Raw genomic sequence first — 24,748 nt, 5'->3', positions numbered from 1 at the left:
AAAAACATTTTAAAGGGAGATCCCCACTTCTCTTGAAGGGGCAGTGGGGAGAGTAGTAGGGAGTGGGGTTGCAAAGGACTCCCCCTTCACATACACATGCAGATGCACACACACACACACACACACACACACACACAGACACACACACACGCACGCACACACAAACACACTTTTGTCTCCTTTGGCACGGTCTCTTGTTTAGCCTTTAGGTGCCAAAGCAATTAGTTATGTTAATTGCAGGGTCCATTGCCGGTGAATGCAGGTTGAATAGAGCCAGTGAGCAGTGGATGATTGGCCAGGATCCATGGGGGAATGGGTGGGGAGTGGGGTTTTTTTGGGGGGGGCTCAGGGGGTGGGGGTGGGGGGATGGGGGTTGTGACGTTGCTGGAGCACCCGGCCCATGAAAACAGAGGAGAGGACAGTGTGTGGGAAAACAGGGGAGGAGCTACAGCCGAAAGAGAGATATCGAGAGGGAGGAAAGCTCAGAGCTTGAGAGAGCAAGTGTGAGAGAAGACGCAAATTTAGTGAGAGAAAGAGAGAGAGTTAAATAAAATAAGAACACCAGCAAGGGCAGATTGAGTGAAGGCGATAATAAGAGTGAGAGGGAGAGCTTTACCTGAGAGAAAGAGAAACAGCAAAGACAGCAGGAAAGAGAGAGAGAGAGAGAGAGAGAGAGCGTGTGTGTCGTTCAGCCTTTTCCTGGTCTGCTCGGTTATCTGTCTCCATCTGGGTGCCATCTGTGTCTCTGGCTCTGGCCTTTGCCACAGTGGAGCTCACATATGTGGGAATGCAAACACATGCCTGACATATGAAGGCGTGGAGTCACAGAAAGAGACAAAAAGGAAAGGATAAGAAAGCAAAACCACGCCACTGCGGCTGACTTTCTCAACGGACTGAAGAGAGGACTCTACTAGAGTGGAGGTAGTACAGAAGAATTGGGATTTCAGTCTGGAATTTCAGTTTGTGTCTTTCTGGGTGTGTTTTTTGTGAATAGTGTTTATTTATCTCTAAATGTGAGTGAGTGAATGTGTCTACTTCTGCAAACAGTGCATTTATGTGTATAGTGTGTATGTGTGTGTGTGTGTGTGTGTGTGTGTGTGTGTGTGTGTGTGTGTGTGTGTGTGTGTGTGTGTGTGTGTGTGTGTGTGTGTGTGTGCTCCATCCTAATTCCCGGAGCAGCTCTGTACTATACAGATGGTGCTTCATCCTTTCCTCTTTATCTCTTCATCTTTTCATCCTCGTTTACTGAGGTAGGAGGGAAGGAGGGATGAATATGTCTGTCTGCTTCCTTTATCTGTGCACAGAAAACTTCTGATGCCATATGGACAAAATACTGATTGTTGTAAAAAGTTTAGTATTTGTATTGATGCTCAGTCATCTTGTTGTTGATGTTTAGAAGTATATATTTATCTCTCTTGGGTGTTATTACGAAGTTGTTTGGCTTCAAGGAGGAATTTCTTGGGGCAATTGCATGGTAGTAGTCCAAAATCTCCCTTTTTCTGTCTCTCTTATTCTCCATAGTCCTTTTTCTAAATGCACCTCAGCCTATAAACTTTTCATGTTTGGCCTCAAGTAGAAACATCAGGAGCAGGAGTGGATTTGCTGTATAAGTTGCTTGGCAATTTGACATATCAGAGTGTAATGGGATTTCAAAAAACCCTACACTTCTCACTACAATTTTAGTGAGAAGAAAAGCAGTAACAATCCCATGTCCAGCTTCCAAAACATGGAGCCTTCTGTACTTCCTTATTTTTCAGCTTGCCGATGATAACCCATTTGCTTCCACATGCAGCAGGAGAAAAGTCAAATCTACCTGGAATGGTTACGATATGTTGGAACAGACTTTTTCTTTTTTTTCCAATAAGTGGGACCTATGTGTAAACTTAAAAAAACTAAACTAAACTAAAAACGCTACCATAACCAGATAAATAAAGCCAGCAATGTGTTTGGCTCTAAGTGTGAAGGGGCTTATCTCTCTCAGCTGTCATTTACTCAGATAGTAATCAGCTTTTCCACATGGCAAGCAGAGCAGAAGAAACTAGGTAAAGAAGACGTGTGCATCTGTTGTACAGTATCTCAGCCATATGGGAAGAGGAGGGAAACTGCTGTGTCTCTCTTTCATGCTGTGCATGCATGTTACACAACACTGACATCAGTGGGAATCTGAATCCCAGCAGAGTGCAAATGTCACATTGTTGTACTATGGATACTGTGTACAAGTGGCTCCAGCTACAACGTTGGAACACCTTTTTTGCGCCTATCTACCTTGAAGGAGAAAATGTGTTCATGTTTTTATGCATGGGGAGGAAGTGGAGGGAGGAGGTGGGAGGAGAAGCAGACAGAGAAAAGGCAGGGGGACCTGGCTAGTGTCACACCAGGCCAGGCCAGTCCATCAGGGAGATAGGAGCGACTAACTGTCGGCTGCACGGCTGCACAGTTTCAAACCAGAGACCCCTGTCTTGCTCTGCTGGACACTGTCACACTCCTGACAGCAGGCACTGTTCTTTATCTGTGTGCGTATGAGTCTGTGTGTTTGTGTATGTGTTTGTGAAAGATCAACGATGTGTTTTTGTTTGTTTTATTCAGAAATTTGACCTCCATTCATTCCAGTTACTGTTTTTGTCTTGGATTTATGTCATTTTGAATTTTTTAATCAAATACTTGATAAGTGTATGGTTGTGTCTGGGGAGGTGGATGTGTGTGCATGTGTGCACCAGGTGTCTTGTAGACATTGTGTCTACTAAAGTACAAGGTTACTTGTCTTATAGCTTTATGTAGCTTTTTTCTTTCTGACCTCAGTCCCAGCTGTGAGTTTCCCCACTGAAAGTGTAGTAATAAACAGAGAAACAGACCAGCATTGCCCTTGCTCACCATGCTATTATCTGAAGAATTCATCCACAGAAGACCTCTTTTTTCAACACACCCAAGCGCATGCACACACACACGCACACACATATCCACAGAATAGAGCAGCTGCTTCAAGATTTTGATGCAGGAAGTGCTCTATTAGTTCCAGTGGCGAGGACTGTGATATCTGGCCCCAGGGGTTCAGTGAGTCGTTGTGTTTTTGAATGTGTGCGTTCGCTTCTATGTTTGTGTGTGTGTGTGTGTGTGTGTGTGTGTGTGTGGACATAAAAGGGTTAGGTCATTAACTCAACAAAAACCGCTCAGTCACTACAAGTAGCACTCTGAAAGATTGTTTCATCACGGGGAACGTCTCCTGTCTGTGTAAATAGCTCTGTGTGTGTGTTAGTGAGTGTGCAGACACAGATTTGTGTCAATGAGCATCCAACCACCTGCGCCCCCCCCCCCCTCTGTTGCAGCCACACTGACATTGTATGGGAGCCCCTCTCCTTGTGCTAAGTGCATGAGTCAGAGGTTTCTTGCAGGGGTCTGCTGACCCTTTGCTGGCCTGAGCGACCCACTCAGTGACCCAAGACAAGACCTTTATTTACTGGGCTGGTGTCGTCTGAGAGGGAAGAGTATCAGCACATGCTTAAAAAGGCTGTAAAATGACTAAAACTGAATTCCTTAAATGAATCAAATCAAGTTCTGAAGTGAGATTGACTGGCCATGTAAATAAAGAAATAAGAAATTAAATACAGTTGGTATCTCTGATATATTAATGAGGGACAGGGGTTAAAAAATAAGGGAAAATTTGAAAATTTAAAGTGAAATCTGGTGAAAAGGGGTCCACAACAATCTCACAGAGACACAGCTGCTAACATGTTAGCGAACAGTTGCCTACTTATGCAGCAGACACAGATCAACATATTATCAACACATTACCGTATATTTGGGGTTGATGAGAGCAGTGAGACATAACCCACAGTGTGTATGTAGACCAGAGTATCAAATCAATTAGATAAAAGCAACAAAATCTGTGCAGAGCTGCAGCGTGTTTATTCTCAGTGTGTTCAGCAGCACTAGCTACTCTTTGACATTACGCTGAGATAGTTAAAAGTTAATATCAGAAATATTATCTAAGGAAGCTATTTAATCGAGGAGGCACAGATAGATAGAAGGAACATTGACATTTGGTGAGCCCCTGTAAAAACACTAAGCAACTGGATGCATTTAAACTTGTGTAACCCTCCTGGGAATACAGTGTTATATTTCCAGTGCAAAACCCACAAGGCAAGAGTTGATACTTACAAGAGCATAGAAATTATATGTGCTTGTGTTGTTAGGTGAGTGGGTGGACAAGAAATGGGTGGTGCTGCCTCTCTCTATGAATTGTCTGCCTTAGTCATTATTTTCTCTACTTCTCTCCAGTCTCTTCCCCTCTGTCTCCTTCTGAGAAAGTGCTGGCAAAAACGAGTGCCTTTTCACTAATAACTGAAAAAAAACACTTGCCAATTATCACTTGCTTGGCTGAGACTAAAAACTTCTTTTTTTAAGTAGACACACACACACACACATCATCAGCATGTTGTTTGTCGCAGAACATTTTCTATTGGAACTACAGTATAAAACGACCTCACCATCGAGATGCCTTGCACGTATACAAAAAATACACTGTGTTCTTAAACATATGTGCAGTGAAACCCATACAGTGCACACGCACAATGATAACACTCTCATCAAAACACACCTCTGCCCACACATTCACAACCATACACTCATCCTCCACAGCTATCTCTGTCTCATTGTCTTCATTGTTTTGAGCACAGCTGGCCTCTTTGTTTTACTTATCTGTCTCTCTCAATGGCTGTTGAGCTCTGGTCTTCTATACAGCTGGGCTAAGCTTGCCGACAGCTCTGTTTGTGGACTCTGTGGACCCTTCTTACTGCTCAGCTTTAACTCACTGTATCCCCATAAACCTCAGGGTAACAGATTAGTTTTCTGCAATAGCATGCTCGGAGAAAGTTGAATTATTAGTATTAGAATTAATAATAACTATTATTAGTTTCTCCTGAGCTTTGCTAATGAGCTAAATAACGTGACTCACTTTCAGCTTGTTCCACAGTTTGTTTGACTGACAGTATGTTTTTGAAAGCCATGACATGACAAAATATTAAGTAGTGTATGGCAGCAGGGCGAAGTGACAAAGCAAAAAGTGTAAAAACTGAGAGGAAAATAGGAAAGGTAAGATATCTAAAAGAACTCCTGTACTTCCATCAACTGTCAAGTAAACTCACTTCTACCTGCCTAATCATTTTGAGTAAGTCCGTATAAATGTCAGGAAAATGCCAAACATGTACAAGTCTTGAGATGAACCTAAACATAAATTCTACCGTATAATTGTACCAGTCTGGGTCAAGAAAGGCCGTGTAAATGTCTTCTGCAACATCTGGTTGGACCTGAGCCTAGGCCGTTTGGCTGCTAAGGCCTCTGACACCTGGTCTGAAACAGGCCGGTCTTAATGTTCATGTTGTTTTCTCATGTCTAGAGCTCGTATTTTGTTTTATGGACTACTGTAACTCGTTCAGAGTGTGTGTGTGTGTCTGCGTATGTATGTCACCCGAAGCATGGAGTTGAGGAAAAACAGTATTTTGTCTGGCTGCAGTTTAAGTTGATTGTCTGGGTTTATAATGTATGGGAGCCACCCAGCCTTAAGCCTTCAGACAGACACAATGATGTACTGTACATCTTCAGTGAAAGTCAGGGGAGCTCTATAAATCTGTTCCGACATAATGTTTTTTCACCCTGAAATGAAATATGCATGGAAAAAAAAAATAAAGGACAACACATCTTAAATGTAACGGTCATGCATCCTTAAATGCTATAGCTGATTGTTTTTCACCTGGCGGTTTTGGATTTAAAGAATTAGGAGGCTCATGATGATTGATGGGCAGGCTAACCAATTAGTTACGGAGAGGTGAGAAGGGTTGTAACCAGATAGGCAGATAATCTACTGGCCTCAGAGAAGGAGAGCTGGTGTGAGAGAGTGTGTGTGTGTATGTGTGTGTGAGTGTCACAGCTTTTGTGGTTGGAGGGTCATGATTGACACATTCAAATTGTCCTGGTTATGTCACAGTTGTTATTTGTGTGGGTGTGTGTACATGTGCCTTGGGCAGGCCATTTCACAGGTGTGTGTGTGTGTGTGTGTGTGTGTGTGTGTGTGTGTGTGTGTGTGTGTGTGTGTGTGTGTGTGTGTGCGTGCGTGTGCGTGTTACTAAAAACTGCCCTCTTTCCGCTCAGCCGATGACAAACCCAGCACCTGGTAAATGGGGCCAACACACAAACACACACACACACACACACACACACACACACACACACACACACACACACAAATGATGACACACATCTACTTCCAGCTCTACCCCCTGTGGCCCAGCTGTGTGTGACGTAGGCGTGTGTCTGTGTTTAAAGTTTGTGCCACTTTGAATAGCACACATTCAATGACCCAGTGAAAGTGGAGCCTGTAACACTGGCTGAATGCAACTACACATGTGTGTGAGTCTTTGTCAAGTACATACAGTTTTACCACTATCTACTCAGCCCACAGCCATGGCCCTTCTTGTTTGCTTATACATTTATGCGACATATATTCATGGATCTAGAACTAATAATAGCAGTAAGAGATTTGCGAGCTGGGAGGTGCTGTTAATTTGAAAGTTTTCTTTTTAAATCATAACTTCATTGTCGTCAGTACAGGGACATGGGAGTATCTTGGGTAATTTAATGGCACCATAGGTTTATGGTTATGGTTCTTTATCAAAGAACCAGATGTTTTTAAATGCAGTTGCTCATATTTTGTACTAACACAACCCTGAATTTCATCCCTATTCAAAGCTTGGGTCCTTCAGATGCTTGTCCCCTAAAGTCGAACAGAAATTTTCCTCCCACTTTGTTACTCTGTAATAGACATTGGTTTGTTTAAGTTTTGGCCCTTGCAACACGGTTTAAAGCAGTTCTCAACTCCAAAATTGTAGCAGAAATGAAACATGCTAAGATGAATTGTCTCTGACTGTAGTGTTCGTAAGGTCACAAACTTCAAATCTCAACCAGTATATTCTCCCTTCGGTCTGACCTCATGTACACGTGGACACTGTTCGTTCTCGCTGTCCAAACTCTGCCAAACCTCCTCTCCCTCCTCTGCTTCCAGCATCACATCACTGTGCCTCTTTTTACTGCTCATTCTTAGTTTTTATGGACGACGTCTGTCTGCCTTGTCGTCCCCTCTTTCGTTTTCTCCCTCCCTCTGCCACTAAGTACATTTCCATGCCTCTGTCCCTTTTTTCACTATGTGGCAAACTGGATTACAGCAGTGTTTTTGTAATTATCTCACTGAGTGACGAGGTTATGCGAGGGCTCATCATCACTCTGTCTCAGGGAAATGTGATGAGTTCACTACTCAAACACATCTGTGCCACTTACATTTTTTCTGTCTTTTTGTCCCTTCCTTCACCTCCATTTCTGTTTTTGCAAATTTCTCCTCCACCAAGCTTGTCTCCTTCTCTCCCCACCTTTTTTCTCCCTCTCAGTATATACATCTTTCTCCCACTTTCCCCCCTTACTGTCAACCTCGCCACCTCCCCATCTCTCCCCTCCCTAGCAGAGTGAGGAGCAGAGTGTTGACATTGGGTTTTGTCCAAATATGTAGTCTATGGGGCTGGAAGGTGGTAATGAGAGCCAAGAAAAACAGCCTGGCTCTGAGTGTGACAACCAGCCTTGTCTTTCTGATGAAACCAAATGAAAACAGTATTTTGTATCCTTGTTATTCCCTCCCTCCCATCCTCCATCCTTCTCTTCCCTCCTTCTCCACCTCTGGCGCCTCTAATTTAGAGACTAATTTCTTATTCTTGTTTGTTTAACAGTGTCTGTAAAGGCTTTACTGGGGTAATACATAGGCGACGTTTGGGCCCTAGTGGTGATGCCTAATGATAAAGTCAATTTAGCTTTAAGCAGAGATGTAATAATTGTCATGAGTATGTTCAAATCCACTCTGCAACCCTCAGTGTAACAATTTTTCACATGTCACCCAAAATTTACTGTTTTGTTTGAATGCAGAACTGAATTTGAAAATAACGACTGTATGGATGTATTTTAAATGACCTGTATAAAATAGGTTTGTAAAATGAAGCTTGTTGTTATGTTTTAAACCAGTATACTTAAAACTATGCTGTAAAAAGTATCTGATGACTGCTTAAGTTGAAGTGGGGCAACTGTGTCGTGGCAACAGTTGAGGAGGTGTCAGCCCCAAGAGAACCATAATATAAATTGAGTTGATTGAAATAAGCAGAGAGGACACGTGTTTGCTTTTTTTTGCAGAAATTTGACACCATACACAGTCTCTTCAATACTTAAGTCCTTGAACCTGTTGTCAAGCTTTAAGGTTAAAACTACAACCTGACACTGAGGGAGACCATACGCTGTTGTATTATCTGTTATAAAGTGGATGTGGTTGTGTGAGTGTCGGTGCATGCACCCTCGCCTTTGCAGTGTGTATTTTTGTGTGTGTGTTTAGGTCAGGAGGGAGCGCAGGATAGAGGAACAGATGTGTGCTGTATTGTGGTTGTGTGCGTGGACGGACGGGGACCAGGTGCAGCCTTTGTCTCCCTGGCATTTAAGTCCACTCGCTCGCTTTCAGCCGCCTCGTGCCCCCCCCGCACCTCCCTCCTCTTTCCTCCTCTCTTTGGAGGGAAGACAGAGATGTGTGTGTGTGTGTGTGTGTGTGTGTGTGTGTGTGTGTGTGTGTGTGGAGGAGGGGGCAGCCTTGGTTTAGTGGAGGAGGCTCCAGCAGTCCCTTCTGCCCCCCCTCCCGCGCACACACACACACACACACACACACACACACAGACAGACACACAGGTGACTGTTGGAGGTCCCAGCTGGCCAGCTCTTGGCCGATTAGATCCATATGGTACAGGAGGAGGAGGAGGAGGAGAGAGAAGAGCCCATCAGTTGCATGGGTGCTAAGGGGGCTGTTAGCTTGTCCCTTTTTTGCCTGGAGCTTCAAGACAATTCCTCTGGTTTTTACACTTTTTCACTCCACCTATTACGTTTTACACTTCCTGTACATCTGGGGATTGTTTTATTATTTATAATAACATCTCACTTGGATAATTCTCAAATCAATTGCTCTTGTCTCTTGTGTTTTTGCATTGAAATGTTGTGTTTATTTTTTTTATCATATTATATTCGTTGTTCAAACTAAGGATTACTTTTTTCAGATGTGTTTATAGCTGGATGTGATTGTAGACTGGAAAATGACTTTACAGTTTTAAGGAATACAACATTGTGGGACTTGCACTTGTTTGCTGTTTTACTGTGCGTTAGAAATCTGATTAGGTTTCATTTCTGTGCGCTCATGGTCAGGTATGTGTTTAACTTAGCTTAGCATAAAGAGTAGAAATGGTTGGGAAAACCTAACCGCCCCCCAGAACAAGGGCAAAATTAGCCTATTACTAGTACTATTTACGTGTGTCTGCTTGTTAGCTGTCAAGCTAGCCACCAAAACACCCTAGGTTTCCTCCAGTAAGTAAAAAGTCAGGATATGACTTCTCAGTTGCTGCATTCATACCGTTGTTTGACAGAAAGCTACAGTGTGTAAACTAACTCTTATTTTTTGGAAATAATTCATAAACAAGAGATAAAACACTTATTTGTGACAGCTTTGAAGTTGTTGTAAAGTTTTTTTTTTTTTTACAAAGCTAGGTTAGTTATGCTCAGCTAGGCTAAACACTCAGCTAAACATTCCCTTTCCTTCTCCTTCTTCATTTCTTATCTAACTCTTGGTAATAAAACATGTATTTCACAAAATGCAGGCAAGATGTTTTATTCGGTCAGCTGTGTAGCATGTTTATGTGTGTGGGCATTAACATGTCTGGAACCCACATAGTTGCAGCATTGCACATGCCGTGAATTGTCTTTTTACTCACTGATAAATTAGTCAAGCCTGTGTTACATCTTCTCTCACCTCATCTACAATGACAGGACAGCGATAGCAGCACGGCATGAGAAAACACACAATCTCACATCGCCACACACACTTGCACACACATGCCTCATGACTCACGGCTGCCAACCTTTCACAGAGAGTTTAAACTTCAGAGTTAAACCATGAGCTTAATAAACCCTAACACTGAACACATTTATTTATACATCACATCAAATGTAATTTATTTTTACTGACTCAAAGTAGGTTATCCATCCTCAATTTACATAACGAGCTAAGTGAACGTTCTCTGCACTTTATTTGCCTTGTCGTTTACGATTTCATTATTTACTGAATTGCTTTCAGTCACAGTAGTTGCTCAGTGGGAATATCCCTGCCCCGTTTCTCTCTGAGTCATTCTTTGCCTCATGCAGCATCACCTGCAGAGGCAGAGGCAATTAAGGCCGATTGAATGTTTTAATGCAGACGAGCGTCACCTGAAGCTGAACAAACAAGGAACACCTGGCTAGCAACAACAGCCATCACCACAGATACACATTACTTTTCCATCCCTGCAGTAACAACTGTTGTAGAATGCAAATAAGTCAGCCCAAGTAACTTACAAGACTATAAACTATATGTATGTATGTGTATATATATATATGTGTGTGTGTGTGTGTATATATATATATATTTATATAAATCGATATATATATATAGATATAGATATAAATATCATCTGTTAGAGAAGAGATGAGAGAAGAGGAGGAAAAGCAGCAGCCCAGAACGGTATGAGCAGACTTTAAAGATACTTTTGTTTTTATCAGAAATATTGTTTGATCAGAAGTATTTTAGAAGAATGAAGATGAAGCTTGGCGTGCCAGTGTTACATTCAGTATGCATTGGTCTGTCACAGTGTTATCTCCTTTGCTTCAAAGTGTTGTCTATGCATCATGGCATTTCCATGCAATCCTGCTGATGTGTGGTGAGGAGCTTTGTGTGCCTTCCCTTTGTTCCATTAGAGCCAAGATGACAGGTGGCATTTAGACCAGACAAACAGCCCACATCCTCCTCTAAGCCAATATTCACCTGAGTTAACATTAGTCCACTTTGTGCACACACGCACACTGTGTGTGTGTGTTTTGTGGCTGATGTGACAGCTGCCTCCCCTGACAGTCCTGTGACTATATACAGTGGACTCAGGTGCTATCAAGCCAGATGAAGTCATCCAGCTATGTACGCTGTCTAATTGACAAGCAGAGGCAATTCTCTATGGGCTGTCGGCACTACATGCACACGCACCTGATGTCTCCTGTTTTGGCCATTACCTCCGGCCTGGCTAACAACAGACCGGTCCACATCTTAAGATTGCGTGAATGCAGCTGCAACCTGATTTCTCAGGTCCACGCTGAAATGGATGCACGCTAAGACATATGTACAACATGTTTCTGTCCATTTGGCTTGTTTGTAATTCTATGGCCTGTCTGTCACACACAATAGGCCGACAAGCATGGCTTCTCAAAGCTGTATGAAGATGACAGACAATTTGGACATAAAACTCCTGTTCACTGCCAGTGGAGAACTGTTGATGATGTGTCAACAAAGAACTTGTGAATACATTTACATGCAACACTACTATGTAGCACAAGCTGAATGCCCTAATCCCAGGTCTTGTGTATATATAAAGTTGTTTACATGGTAACAGTGTTGACACTTAGGCCATATGCCCCGTTGATTCTGTTATTGAGATGTCAGTCTAATTTCCTGGCCATACGGATGGAGTGTGCAGAGCTTTGGAACTGGTGTGTGTGTGTGTGTGTGTGTGTGTGTGTGTGTGTGTGTGTGTGTGTGTGTGTGTGTGTGTGTGTGTGTGTGTGTGTGTGTCTGTGTCTGTGTGTGTGCGTGCGTGCGTGCGTGCATGCTGCAGGCTGCTTCCTGCGGTGTACTGGCAGACCGTGTGTGTGGTGGGTATGATAGTCCAAATGTCTGCATAGATCCCTCCTTCCTGCCCCCTATGTTGGTGAACAGGTGGAGCGATGGCAGGCAGGCCACAGGGCTGAGAAAGAATGAGAGGGAAAGAGACAGAGGGAAAGAGAGGGTGAAGAGGACTGCAGAACAGAAGGAAGAACAGTCAAAGCTGTATAATGAGTTGCAGACATGACAGATGAGTCGCATAGACAGACTCCAGGAAAGGCAAACAGGACTAAGAGATCTGTTGTCAAGCAGCAAACTGAAAGTTCAGCTAAGTTTTAGTATTTATGTGTTCGTGTATGTATGTATATTCACATGTTTTGTAATTTAACTTTTCTCTCTTAATGCATTGATTTCTGTATGTTTGTACACATTTTTTTGCACTAAAAAAGTAAAATGCTTTTAATTTATTTTAATAGGAGTGATTCCTTTTCTTGAGTGCTCCCAAGTTACCCACTGACAGCTTAAACCTTCTAGCTTAAGCCTTTATAAACTGGGACCCTGTGGCTCAAGGCCATGCAGAGTTCATATCTGTGAAAAAGATATACAGGGTGTCATTGAAGCCAAAGTCTTAAAACCATGAAACCACATTTTAAAAGCTTCTCTCCACTGACCCATGACCTGTGAGACCATGCTTGTCTATTAATCGTTGATTCTTAGGAAAGTCTGATCCACTCTAAATGGGGACGGGACCCAGGCTTCACGGGTCTTCCGGAGACAAAGACAGCTTCTGATCCCACTTCTCCCCACCACCACGCCCTCCATCACACTTTCTCCAAACCCCTTATCTGGTGGTCTCATTCAGCGGCAATAGCATATTGAGAAGTTGCGTTTAACATTCAAAAGCTTTGCCGATCTTGTTAGTAAAGCGTGAAATAGCCCCGTCCCTTTCTCTCTCTGTCCCCACCCGCATTTTCTGGGGAGCTCAAAGAGGGGGCATTCTTCTCCTTCACAATAGGCTTCTTCAGCATTTCTTCTGTTATTGATCTGAATGGTTGGGAGTGAGGGGCTAAACTTTAGACATCTGGCTCATTGGGGGGGGGGGGTTTGATGCCCTGGCAGTATGTGTTGTATGATGTGATGTGGGGCGGGGGCTGGGCATTTTCTTTTGTGCCTATAGACCCAAAGCTTTGCACTGATTTTAACCACTGATCTGATAGAGAAAGTTAAAGTGGTCGTGTTTATTTACTTATTTATTTGTCATGATGGCACTAGTGAGTTAAGTTCCTTCTTTTCTTTTTATGGTTTTCAAATAAATTGTCTTTGAACTTATTTTGTACATTTGTGTGTGCTGTTCGTTTAACATAGATAAAATGCTGCAGTGTGAAAAAGCAAGGCTATGTCAGAACAACAGTAGTTCATACTTACTATCTAAATAACACACAAGTAACCCATTTCAAGTCATTTTTAGATACGTGCAGGGAGATTTGAGTAGTAAAAATGCAGTTTTGATTTTCATTCACTACTGTGTCCACAGGAAAACAACATTTTTAAGAGAGTCTGGTTTCTGATCCACGGCTGACTTCTCTTCTCTCTTTCTGCAGACAGTAGAGAGAAGAAGAGCCCTGCCATGCCCGGTTCTCCTGTGGATGCTAAGACTCATTCCAGATCAGCCCCCAGCAGCAGCACCAGCTCCACTATGCCACCCCTGCCTTCTGTCAACCCCAGTGGCCCTCGCCCGGCCTCTTTTTCCACCACAGCATGTATGTCATCCTTAAAGTCTTTCTTGACTAGAGTTTGTCTTATTCCTTCCCTTCTACGCCTCTCATGTTACTTGTTTTGTTTTTCCCACCTCAGATTTAATTTGTATTCATAAGCTAAAACTGTTTTTAAATGTATTTTAATAAATTAAATCCTAGTCTCAATGTATCAATTTCCCTTGAGCCGAAATTCTTGGTCATTATAAGTGATATGAAATATCTGTCCACTCTAAGCACTGATCATATTTATTTCTCCCTTCTCCCCAGTGACCAATGGGAATCATCATTCCCCACCAACCTTGAATGCAGTGCCATCTCCACCGCAGCGCTACAGCAACGGACCATCCTCTTCCTCTTCCTCATCTCTAGCTAACCAGCAGCTGCCGGCCACCTGTGGGGCTCGCCAGCTGAGCAAGCTGAAACGTTTCCTGACCACGCTGCAGCAGTTTGGCAACGACATTTCTCCTGAGATTGGAGACAGCGTCCGAAGCCTAGTTCTGGCCCTTGTGGTAAGTCTTTTGTTATCATGTTAAAGATGAACAAAGGAAGCAGTATCTTGTAAAAAAAAGGCATTTAATCTTCTCTTCATTACTTCAGAAATAATTTCTAACAGTGCTGTTGCAACCATTTGGACTTAAAAACGGATAGTTTGTTTGTTTGTTTGATGTATCTCTTAAACTTCACTTTCTCCGTCTCCTAGAATTCAACAGTAACCATTGAGGAATTTCACTCACGGCTTCAGGAGGCCACTAACTTCCCCTTACGGCCTTTTGTTATTCCCTTTCTCAAGGTAAACACATCTTCATCCTCCTCTTCATCTTCCTATATTTGCTTGCATTATTCCGTTGGTTCACATCCTTTTCTCTTGGCAGCAGTGTTTTTCTCCCCCCTCTCAGTTAATCAAACAGCCTATGGTTAACCTGTGGCCTGTCAGAATAATTTTTTAGCGCCAGTGAAAGCATCACCTTCCCATCAGCCTCAAATGTCTGGCTGTGTCAACTATGCTGCAGGATTAACTACAGAAAAACAACTGATAAACAGAAGGCCCTTGACATTAACATAACCCTCATTCAGGATGATCTGAATAATCTATAGGCAATCACATTACAGCCATGGTCATGGAAAAGTAATAGATTCATTACACTTTATTACAATGTTTCCAGGATACAATGCAGTAGTCTATAAATAGGCCTCTGTGTAGGTTTTCTAATTGAATAAACTGCGTCTCAGCATGTTGACTTGACAAACAACAGATGAGTGTGTTTTTGTTAAACAGCTTCTTGAGCCCCTTTGTAACCAGGGGAGTCTGCAAGAGTATACTTTTTAGGAGCTCCCTTCAGTAAAGCAGCCTATAAATTTTCAGTCAGTTGTACCGCTGCAACTTCAAGCTATTGAAATCTGCTCTTTTTCCACACTTACCTCTTGCTCACCTTTGGTGCCCCTCCAGCTGTCTGTCTGAGAGTGCTGAGACAAGAAACCTCTGTTCCCTTCCTTCTACTAATTTATTACAAGAAGGGGGGGGGGGTGTCTCAACATCTTTATTTCAACTCCTTGAGAGCATTCTCTCTCTTAAGAAAGAGAGAAAGGGGGATGAAATGGACAGATGGGACGAAGTCAAGGGGTGAGGAAGAGGAAAAGAGAGAGAGAGAGAGGTGGGTGAGGAAGAAAGAGGGAAAAGTGGGAACTCGGAAGTGTGAAACATGCCTATAAAGTGTTCCCTTTCCTTTTTTATGGGTTCCAGTGTGCCATATGGAGCCGCTGTCCCGTTAAAAGAGCATTCAGCTGCCAAGGCGCCGCCAATCTAGCATCCGCCCCGTGGAGCCCCAGAGGGCCCTCTGCTGAACTGACACACAGCACATGTGTCCGTTACCTGGGGCCCCAGGGAAAGAAAGGAGGCAGAGGAGCATGGGAGACAGTGTGTTTTTTCTTATAGAGAATAGACCATACAGCAAAAAATATCAGCATCTTTAGGGTGAAGTACGAGAGATGCTGGAAGTATCAGTTAGTCAAGAGATGGTAGAAAAAGGTCAGATTAGATGGGTCAGGGGTCTAGGTTTAAAGAGTCTGCTAGATGATGGTTGAAAGTGCTACACAGAAGAGGGGGTCACAGTCACACGACTACAATGGTATGGTTATGTAGTTGGTTTCTCAAGAAAAGGGAGAAGAGGGAGTGAGGAAGTGGTGTAATTGCAAACACACCAGAGTCTGTTCCTAATTAGGGAAATGCAGAGAACAAAAGCAAGATGGAAAGATATGACGGAGACAGTTACAGATAAATATTAAAAAAAGAGAGGGGGGTAAGGAATGAGGGAGAAGTGGAGGCTGTGTATCATTTGTTTTGAAATGTTTCTAAGTTTTCTAAGCCTCTGTGTCATCTTCCATACCTTTTGTTGTGACCAATGTATTGTGCTCAGCACTCGTGCTGTGTGCCAGGGGGGGGTTAGTAACCAGCTTCAGCAGCAGCTTAGAAGACTCAGCCATTTTTCATCTGAGCGAGGGAAGCCGCAGCCACCATGGAGGCAGCCACAGACCCAACACCCAGACCCATACTGAGCCTTACAGTCAGACCTCAAGGGCTCAATAGCCCCCCATTAAAAACCCCTCCCTCCCAGCCAGGCGTCTTCCCCAGGAGGGACTGCACTGTCTCTTAGTTCTGTTACTGGGTGGTGGTGGTCTGTCTAGGATAGTTCTAGTCCCCCCCCCCCCGATGTCCTCTCTCTCCTCTTCTTTGAATTACAAGCTGTCTGGTGCTTCTGCTTGTCTTATTTTTTCCTTTTTTTTTTGGCTCAATCGGCCTCTTGATGACTATTTGAGGTGTGAATGAATATGTGAGTGATTACGAAGCTTTATGGGATGAGCTTCATACATTTTAAACTTTTAAAATAAAGCTCTGTCAAACGAGTTTTTAAAAGTCTTTACACTATTTTGCAAATTAGAATCAAACCTCAAGAGTTTATATTTCTCTTGCCAGGCAAACCTACCCCTGCTGCAGAGGGAGCTGCTCCACTGTGCGCGGGCAGCGAAGCAGACCCCAGCCCAGTACCTGTCCCAACATGAGCACCTCCTGCTAAGCACCACTCTGGCCTCCTCTCCGGACTCCTCTGAGCTGCTGATGGAGCCTCCTGATGCCGGGACCAAGAGACACAGCCCCAGCAGGTTAGATAAAAGCACAAAAAATGGCTTCGATTGTGACCTATATGTTGCTAGGAATATACATAAACGCAGTCTTCGTTTGAGAAATAACTCAGTTGTCTGTTTCTCAGGGCTAAAGAGAACGGTTTCCACGAACGTCCACCCGTCGCCATGGAGCCTGCTGCAAAACGGATTTGCACAATCAGCCCTGCTCCTCGACACAGCCCCGCCCACCCGCTGCCCCTCAATGCCCAGCTTCACCCAACTCCTCCACCCTTGCAGCATTATGCCCTGGATGACATCGCAGCGCCTCACATCCTACACCGCGAGCACAGCCAGCGCATGCTGGAGATCCGTGAGCTCAAAGACCGGCCCAGACTCCCAGGTATGTGAAGCAAACCCAAAATTATGCTTATTAAGTTATTGTCTGGCTAGATGTCTTTTTTTCCCTTTTTTTTTCCTATTTTTGACCAGTGATATATATATATATATATATATATATATATATATATATATATATATATATTTTTTTTTTTTTTTTTTTTAATTGTTATTCCTTTCACATTATTGGTGATGGTGAGAAGCTGAGAAGTTCAGTCTTAGTCATGCTGGTAGTGGTGAAAATGTTCAATTCATTAAAACAAACAGCATGTAATATTAATCTCAAATCATGATGAAACTGTCTAATTTTGTAGCAGTTATAAATTGGAGTTCGTATTAGCGGTTATCAAATCATGTAAACTTGTTATTGGAGGAATCATGTTACTGCAAACCAAATAAACACTAAAAACTCTTACCTCAGTCTGGTTCTGTACAATAGTGTGAGTGCAAGTGACTGATAAACGCATTTAGAAATTACGTATTGGCATCAAAAAACACCCACACACACACACGTATCATATTCAGTGTGTGACAACGGGTGGTCTTTAGCCACCCCCATATGTCTCTGGAGTCCACATGTGTGTATAAACAGAGCCATACTGTTCAGGCAGGGAGGGTTGGATCTACTCTGGTGTATATCTACCCTCTATTTGGGGGTTGTCAGCACACAGTGGAAACAGCAGTAGCTCACAGACACAGGCACACACACACACATATACAGACACACACCTTGATATGTTCATGGTAGAGGTGCTGTGTTTATGAGGCCTTAGTCCCTTGTCTGACAGCCTCCCGCCCGCCTGCCGCCACTTAACTCATAGGCGCACATGTGCGCACACACACACACACACACACACACGCACACGCACATCAGTCCACACACTCATGGCTTTGAACTGATGAACACTGATGAGAACCAGGAGTAGAGAAGAGGTTCAGGGAAAGGCTAGTGAGTGTGTGTGTGTGTGTGTGTGTGTGTGTGTGTGTGTGTGTGTATGAGGGAATCATTATTCTCTTCAGCAGGCCCGGTGTGAATATGGTCTCTTGTTGGCTGTTTCTTTCTCAATTTTCAGAGATTGTGATTATTATCTTTGTAGCCAGTTTGTGTGTGTGTGTGTGTGTGTGTGTGTGTGTGTGTGTGTGTGTGTGTGTGTGTGTGTGTGTGTGTGTGTGTGTGTGTGTGTGTGTTAATGCAGTGCCTCTATGTATGGTTATGTATCCCGATGTTCTGGGGCTTTGCATGAGCACAAGCCTGTGTGTTATTACTGTTAAATGTACAATTAAATATTGCTTAAGTCATAGCATTGTGTAATAAATAAACTGGAAACTGGAATCAGATAGTTTGTTTGTGTGTGTGTGTGTGTGTGTGTGTGTGTGTGTGTGTGTGTGTGTGTGTGTGTGTGTGTGTGTGTGTGTGTGTGTGTGTGTGTGTTTGGTTGTAATGGTCCACATTGACTGTCAGACCGGCTGGTTGTGTTTAGAAGTGGAGCCACTCCACTCAGCCTGAGTGTCTCCCTACTGGAATGCTGTGAGCTCCAGGAGGGGAGGTGCTAAGGGAGAAGTTTGGGGAGTGCGTGTATGCGTGTATGTGTGTATGTGTGTGCAGTTGACAGCTGACTTCCAGATGTGTTCAGGCTCTGGGAGCTGGGAGTCTGTTTTGCATCACAGGCTTCTCTTTTTCTCTTTAACCCCACCATTTTCTCTCACAGTCCCCCAGTACATCTCACATCTTTTGTCTTTTATGTTTTGTTCCCTATTAACTTTACCTCATTCAGATCATTCTTAATTTGGGATTTAAGAAGGTGCTGTCTTTGACTTTGTCTCTTCTGATTAAGCTACGTCAAATTTTAAAGTAAAGTTAATTTTTGTTTTTGGTCATCTTAACAAAGATATTTGACAGTGATACACACAGATACAGACCCCCCCCCCCACACACACACACACACACACACACACACTCCTTTAACTCACTTACTGTCACTTGTGGCTTCTCTTATATTAAGAAGAATGTTAAGCACATTGGCCTGTGGTCTGTCTTGTGTGTGTTTTAATCAGGCTCTAACGGGGGCTACCGCGAGGAGCCAGTGGATCACCGACTGACAGACAGAGAGTGGGCTGATGAATGGAGGCATCTGGACCATGTAAGTCTGCAGACAAGTACCACTGCTGCTAATGGGTTGTGATATAGAGAGAATGTAAAATATAATTTGTTTTACCGTGGTGCTCGGCATAATAGTGTTTTACTTTCTCACAACCCTCAGATCTATAGTTCATTTGGGCATTAATGTTTTGCTACTTATCTGGGTTATTGATACATGAGATTAAGGCATAATAAGGTTCTTTCCTATAATGGTTTTGCTGCAGGTTCCATTGGGATGTTCTTATCCCCATAATTATTAGATAGCATGGACCCAGCTGCCTCATCTTATATTTCTTTCACAAATAATATTCATTTGCAATTTTTTTTTTTTTTGATAAACGCAAAAAGCAAACTCAGTCAATAATATTTTGTGTCCACAGGTGTTGAACTGCATTGTGGACATGGTGGAAAAGACACGGAGGTCCGTGAGCGTGCTTAGACGATGCCAGGAGTCCGATCGCGAGGAGCTCAACTACTGGAGACGGCGTTCAAGCGAGCAGGAGGACCCACGCAAAGGAGGCTCAGGCTCCGCTCCGTTCTCCAAGACACATAGCCCACACTCAGCAGACTCAGGTGGGCACCACTATTTTCAATCCTGCCAGGTTTTGATGCGGTATGCCCAATGGCCAGTCCAACTTTGCTCACCCCTAAACATCTGCCACAAAAATGAGTGAATGGAATTACATTGGTGTGCTCCAAGATTGGAGTTTTGGATATTTGAGCCACTCAAATGAATTTGGAGCAGAGATTTCAGACACAGATATTTAAGTGTAAATGACAAAGTTTTGCTCTGTTTTGTTTTTGTTTTTTTCAAATTTGGAATTTAAATATACATCAATTTAAATATCAACAAGGATCATAGATGAGCACCAGTCTCAGCTCCTGAAAAACAGATATGTCGTGGCCAGGAAAGTATAAAGTCACTCAGGGATACTGCTAGTAGATAAACATTAGAGATTGGTGACTTGTTAACACTCAACTCTGTTACAAACCTGACCCAAATGTCTTATGTACTCTGAATGATGAGATATAATGATTTGGACATCCTAAGGTTAACATAAATGATACTACAAGGTCTGAGCACAAACCAGGAGAGCCTCACTTCTATTTCATACTTAATGCACCGTCTAAAGGTCATTAACAGAACTGCACCGAAGTCTCATGTCAGTGTTCTAGTGAGCCCTTCCACGGTTAGTCCCCCAGTCTGCTGTGTACTGGCAGTGTCCTCTCCGACTGCCAGCCTTGCCGTCCCCCTGCTGATCATAGTCACAGACAAGTGCCAGGACTGGCCTTGGCCATATCGGCCACAGAAGGGCCGTTCTGCCGTCCTGCAGGCTCAGAGAACCAGAGCTGGCTGACTCGCCAGAGCACCATCTGGGCCCCCAGACGGGAAGCCTGCCTGCATGCCTGCCTGGGTTGGGTGGAGGAAGACTGTACTGGGGGTGGAAATGACGGTGGGGAGGGTGTATGCAGGCTTGGTTGAAGAAAGAGGATGTAAATGAAGGAAAAGAGAGAAAGCGATGGTGGGACAGAGTATATAAGAGATGGGGAAAGAGGAGATGATCCAGCAACACAGGAATGAATTGACATGCAGGGAAAGAGAGATTTCAGGGAACAGACAGAATGTTGACACAGCTTGTTGGTCTGCATTTCCCTCCAAGCCAAACACATTCCTTTCTAAAGTTGTCAGATCTCAGATCAGTCCAAGACTCTGGTAAACAACAATTACATTGGTTTTCTGGCCTAGATATGTGGTCTTGTTTGCATCAACAACGAAATAAAAGACTAGATTACAAAGATAATATCACCGCCTGCCTGTGTGGCCTTTCTTTGTAAGCACCTGTTACCTTGATTGAGCTGTCAGTCACAATCTGAACCATTATTTCAACAGTTAATCATCTTAATATCATTATAAGCCCCGGCAGGTGCTAATCCCTTCTGTCTCTGCTTTCTCGCAGACTCCCAGCGCGACTTTGCTCCACGGCCAGGCTCAGCATACGTTACAGATGAGATTTGGAGGAAAGCTGGTAAGAACACAATAAAATCAGAATTTTATTTATTGACAAATAATCATACTAGGTTTTGTTCTACACAAAGGTGATCAAGAATAATTCTACTAAGTCAATAATTAAGATTAAAGAAAACAATTACATGAATGTTTTGAGGTAGAACACACATAAAATGCTACTGTGTGCTGATCTATGGTTTGTTTTTACTGGTGCCGATAGAGTTTAAACAAGGTCAGCTAAACATGAAACACCTGTCTTCCCCGATATATAGAAGAGGCGGTGAATGAGGTGAAGCGTCAGGCCATGGATGAGGTTCAGAAAGCAGTAGCAGAGGCCGAGCAGAAGGCTTTTGAGATGATTGCTGCCGAGAGGGCTAAGATGGAAAAGACTCTGGCTGAGGCAAAGAGGAAGGCTCAAGAGGATGCCATCATGGTCATCAATGAACAGGAGGATTCCAGTGAGGTGAGCACAGATGTAGGTTGTGGAGCTAGTACAGTATGTTTGGCGTCCTGTCTTACAATTAGATGTAAACAGTTGTAAATACGTTGCTGCTATAGACAATATTTTTGTATTAACAATGGATCAGATGACTACATCTAAGTGGAGCGGGTCACTGGTGGCGACAAACCCAGGGATAATTATCACCCAGCCCCTCAGCACTACGAAGCGTTTCACTGTCTCATCGCTCATTGTCTCCTGGATTTTCCGGCCTGCAACCCTACAGCTCTGGTTCACATTCACCACTCTCATCAGCGATGTTTCTAGCCGTAGGAAGCTGTTTTCAGTGAAAAAGAAAAAGACAAAAACTCTACAGCCCACTGTATGCTATTTGTCCAGCACTAAGCAGCAGCCTAAACGGCTAGTTAGCAACTAGCTGTTGAACAAAGAGCAGCATTTAGCAGTCAGATATTTCCCTCAGGAGTTAGTGGAGACCAACAGCAGGGATAAGAGAACAATGAATATTGGATTCACTAGATGGACAGAGACATGAATGCTAATCTTGCTACATATCTGCTGGATGTGCAAATATGCAACTGTTGGCCTACAAGTTTGCCATATCAACTTAAAAGGTGACTGTGTTGTTTTTCTAGCTTGTTTTCACTGCCCCCAAGTGGGCAGAAAAATTGTGAGTGCAAGTTTAAGGAATTTTATTTTGGATGAGACTCACTCAAATGCAATGAAGACACAAATCTGCATTGGAGACCTTACATTCTTGTAAAAAACTTACAGTTGTCCCTCCTTTCTTCCCCAGTGTTGCTGGAATTGTGGCCGCAAAGCTAGCGAGACGTGCAGCGGTTGCAATGCCGCTCGCTACTGTGGCTCCTTCTGCCAGCACAAAGACTGGGAGAGGCATCACCTTATCTGCAGCCCAGGACTTCAGGCTCAGCCCAAACCAATCTCTGCCATTACTGCAAGCAGGGTAGCCGCAGCGGCCACAGCAGCAGTGGCAGCAGCAGCAGCAGCAGCTGGGGTGTCCCCTGTCGGTTTGGCCGCGGTGAAGGCCCCCGATAGCGTGCCTTCAGTCTCCAGTCCTGGTGGGGAGAAGGCTTCGGTTGCTTCTCGCTCCTCCACTCCCTCCACCCCCAACTCGGCCCCTGAGGCCAACGGACACTAGGAGCTGCATAGCCTTGGCAGTAAACTTGTCACCCATCCTCTTCCTTAACAGGGAAGATTTGAATCGGCAGCGTGAGGGAACTATCTGTGGGTTAAGTTAGGATAACAGATTTTTCATCATAATCTTTGGCAGATAAAAAAGACAGATTATGGATGACTGTTTGAGTGATATGTCAACTGGGACTTTGGCTTTGGCAAAGGACAGAAGGACTCGTTTCAAATGCATCCATTGGAAAACAGATCTCCCTAACAGATGGGAGACGTGTTTGTCTTCGTCCAAAACCCCAAATCTTGGATCTGCGAGGGGAGTGAAAAAAGTGCCGATTGATCTCAGTTTATCTCTGGCTGCGGGGAGGAAGTTATGAAAGGAAGGCATATGAGAAAAAGGCAGAGGAGATTAGAAAACAGTGAGGTTTAAAGATGCCCCCCCGCACACCCCCCCAACTGATATTCTCACTTTGTTGTGTATAAATTTAAGATTGGGAGGTGGTGGTGTTTAAATGTAAACAGTGTAATAGTACCAGACATAAAGCATCTGTCTTCATTCTGTAGGAAAAATCTGACAGCGGAACACAGAAGATCGCCTCTGCAGCTCTCCCGTGTACATAAATATTTGCTCGCCAACTTCTTGTCAGGTTTTCTTATGTGTGAATGCGTGTGTCAAATGGTCGTGCCGTCAGTGATTATTGTAAAGCATATGATTACTTTTGTCAAAGCAATATTAAAACGAAGTGTTCAGGTATCGCAAGCCGTTTCTGCATCACCAAAGTTTCCAGTCACTAAAGAGAGAGTCATTGTCATTGCCTGTAAATGTCCTTGTGAACAACAGATAATTATACACTAACCCCCACATGTCGTATCTACTTATAAAAATGAGTTTAACTAGGAACTCTGGTCTCTATTTTTCATTTCTGATCATCAGATGTTTTAAAAGAAGAGAGGTAAAGGTAATGGTGGTTGGACTGAGTATGCGCAGGAAGATTCAGTTATGACTTTATTCTGGTTGCAGTTTCATTTTGGCACTTGTTCACATCAGCAGTTGTGTATGGCAGGGTCAGATGTTGCTCCAAATCTTCCACCATTGCAATGTTTTAGTCAGAAAAGAAAACCAATTTGTAATACAGCTCATTAAGTACCGAGGCATGAAAATGCTCATTGATGTTACACTGCTGTGGTGCAGGTTTAGAGCAGCGACTCTGTCCCACGGAGAATCTCAGGAGCTAAATTGTATTTGTATGTACAGATCGTTCTTTTCTTTTTTTTTCTTTTGTCACAGTTAGATTGAATTCAAGCGTTTAGTGCGGAACTTTGATATATATCGTACTCTGCTGTTACAACTGAGACATTGTTCTTGTTTTTGTTCGCTGTAAGATGACTTTGTAAAGAATATTATGAGAGAATGCCTTTATTTTGTGAGCCACAATTTTCCCTTCGTTCTTTAAACACGTTCTTTTCTTATGAGGCATAACAACTTCATACGAAAAAAGATATCTTGACATGAAGTATGAAATAAAGAAATAGAATTACTTCAGAATGTTTTTCTTTTTTCTGTGATTGACTTTGTATTCAGAATATGCAATGAAATGAAGGTATACCCAATCATATCAAATGATGGTATTAGTAGAGTATTAAAAAGGACAAATATCCAATAATATAGAATGAAATATCCTCATTTCTTACACTGGATTAAAGTGGAAAAAAAATGTGCATATCGTTATTGGGGCACTACTGACTGTCTTACAAAATGCCAAACCAGCAGATTTCAACGTTACTTGATCACTATTACCTGAAAAAATATTACTCTGTTACATAACTTGTGTCAGAAGCTCAAAAAACGTGTCACAAAAGCATAAAAATTCAGTAAAACTAAAATAAATACATCATGCTGAATCCCAAACATACTGTAGAGTCTAGTGTTTTAGGTAGTGCCATTAATACTACATTAATTAGCCATATATTATTTCTTAGCTGAGAA

At 43.1% G+C, this 24,748-nt stretch overlaps 1 protein-coding gene across 3 annotated transcripts; it reads left to right on the top strand.

Moving 5' to 3' along the window:
* Positions 1-501: 501 nt before the first annotated feature.
* cbfa2t2 (CBFA2/RUNX1 partner transcriptional co-repressor 2) lies at positions 502-24,299 on the top strand. 3 transcript variants are annotated; one of them, XM_040116019.1, is made up of 11 exons: positions 502-921; positions 13,342-13,500; positions 13,765-14,006; positions 14,198-14,287; positions 16,469-16,653; positions 16,761-17,014; positions 19,066-19,151; positions 19,531-19,723; positions 21,109-21,177; positions 21,431-21,621; positions 22,412-24,299. In XM_040116019.1, the coding sequence occupies exons 2-11, from the start codon at positions 13,368-13,370 to the stop codon at positions 22,772-22,774; spliced, it is 1,806 nt and encodes a 601-aa protein (XP_039971953.1). In that variant the 5' UTR covers positions 502-921; positions 13,342-13,367; the 3' UTR covers positions 22,775-24,299. The 3 variants fall into 3 exon arrangements, with proteins under 3 accessions (XP_039971953.1, XP_039971955.1, XP_039971954.1); XM_040116021.1 differs by lacking the exon at positions 502-921 and adding an exon at positions 10,352-10,466; XM_040116020.1 differs by lacking the exon at positions 502-921 and adding an exon at positions 10,566-10,615.
* The last annotated feature ends 449 nt before the right edge of the window (positions 24,300-24,748 follow it).

The sequence above is a fragment of the Xiphias gladius genome, chromosome 21 (assembly GCF_016859285.1).
Source record: "Xiphias gladius isolate SHS-SW01 ecotype Sanya breed wild chromosome 21, ASM1685928v1, whole genome shotgun sequence".
In the NCBI taxonomy this organism is placed as follows: domain Eukaryota; kingdom Metazoa; phylum Chordata; class Actinopteri; order Istiophoriformes; family Xiphiidae; genus Xiphias; species Xiphias gladius.
The sequence above is the reverse complement of the archived record's forward strand: the minus strand, read 5'-3'. Positions and strand labels throughout refer to the sequence as shown.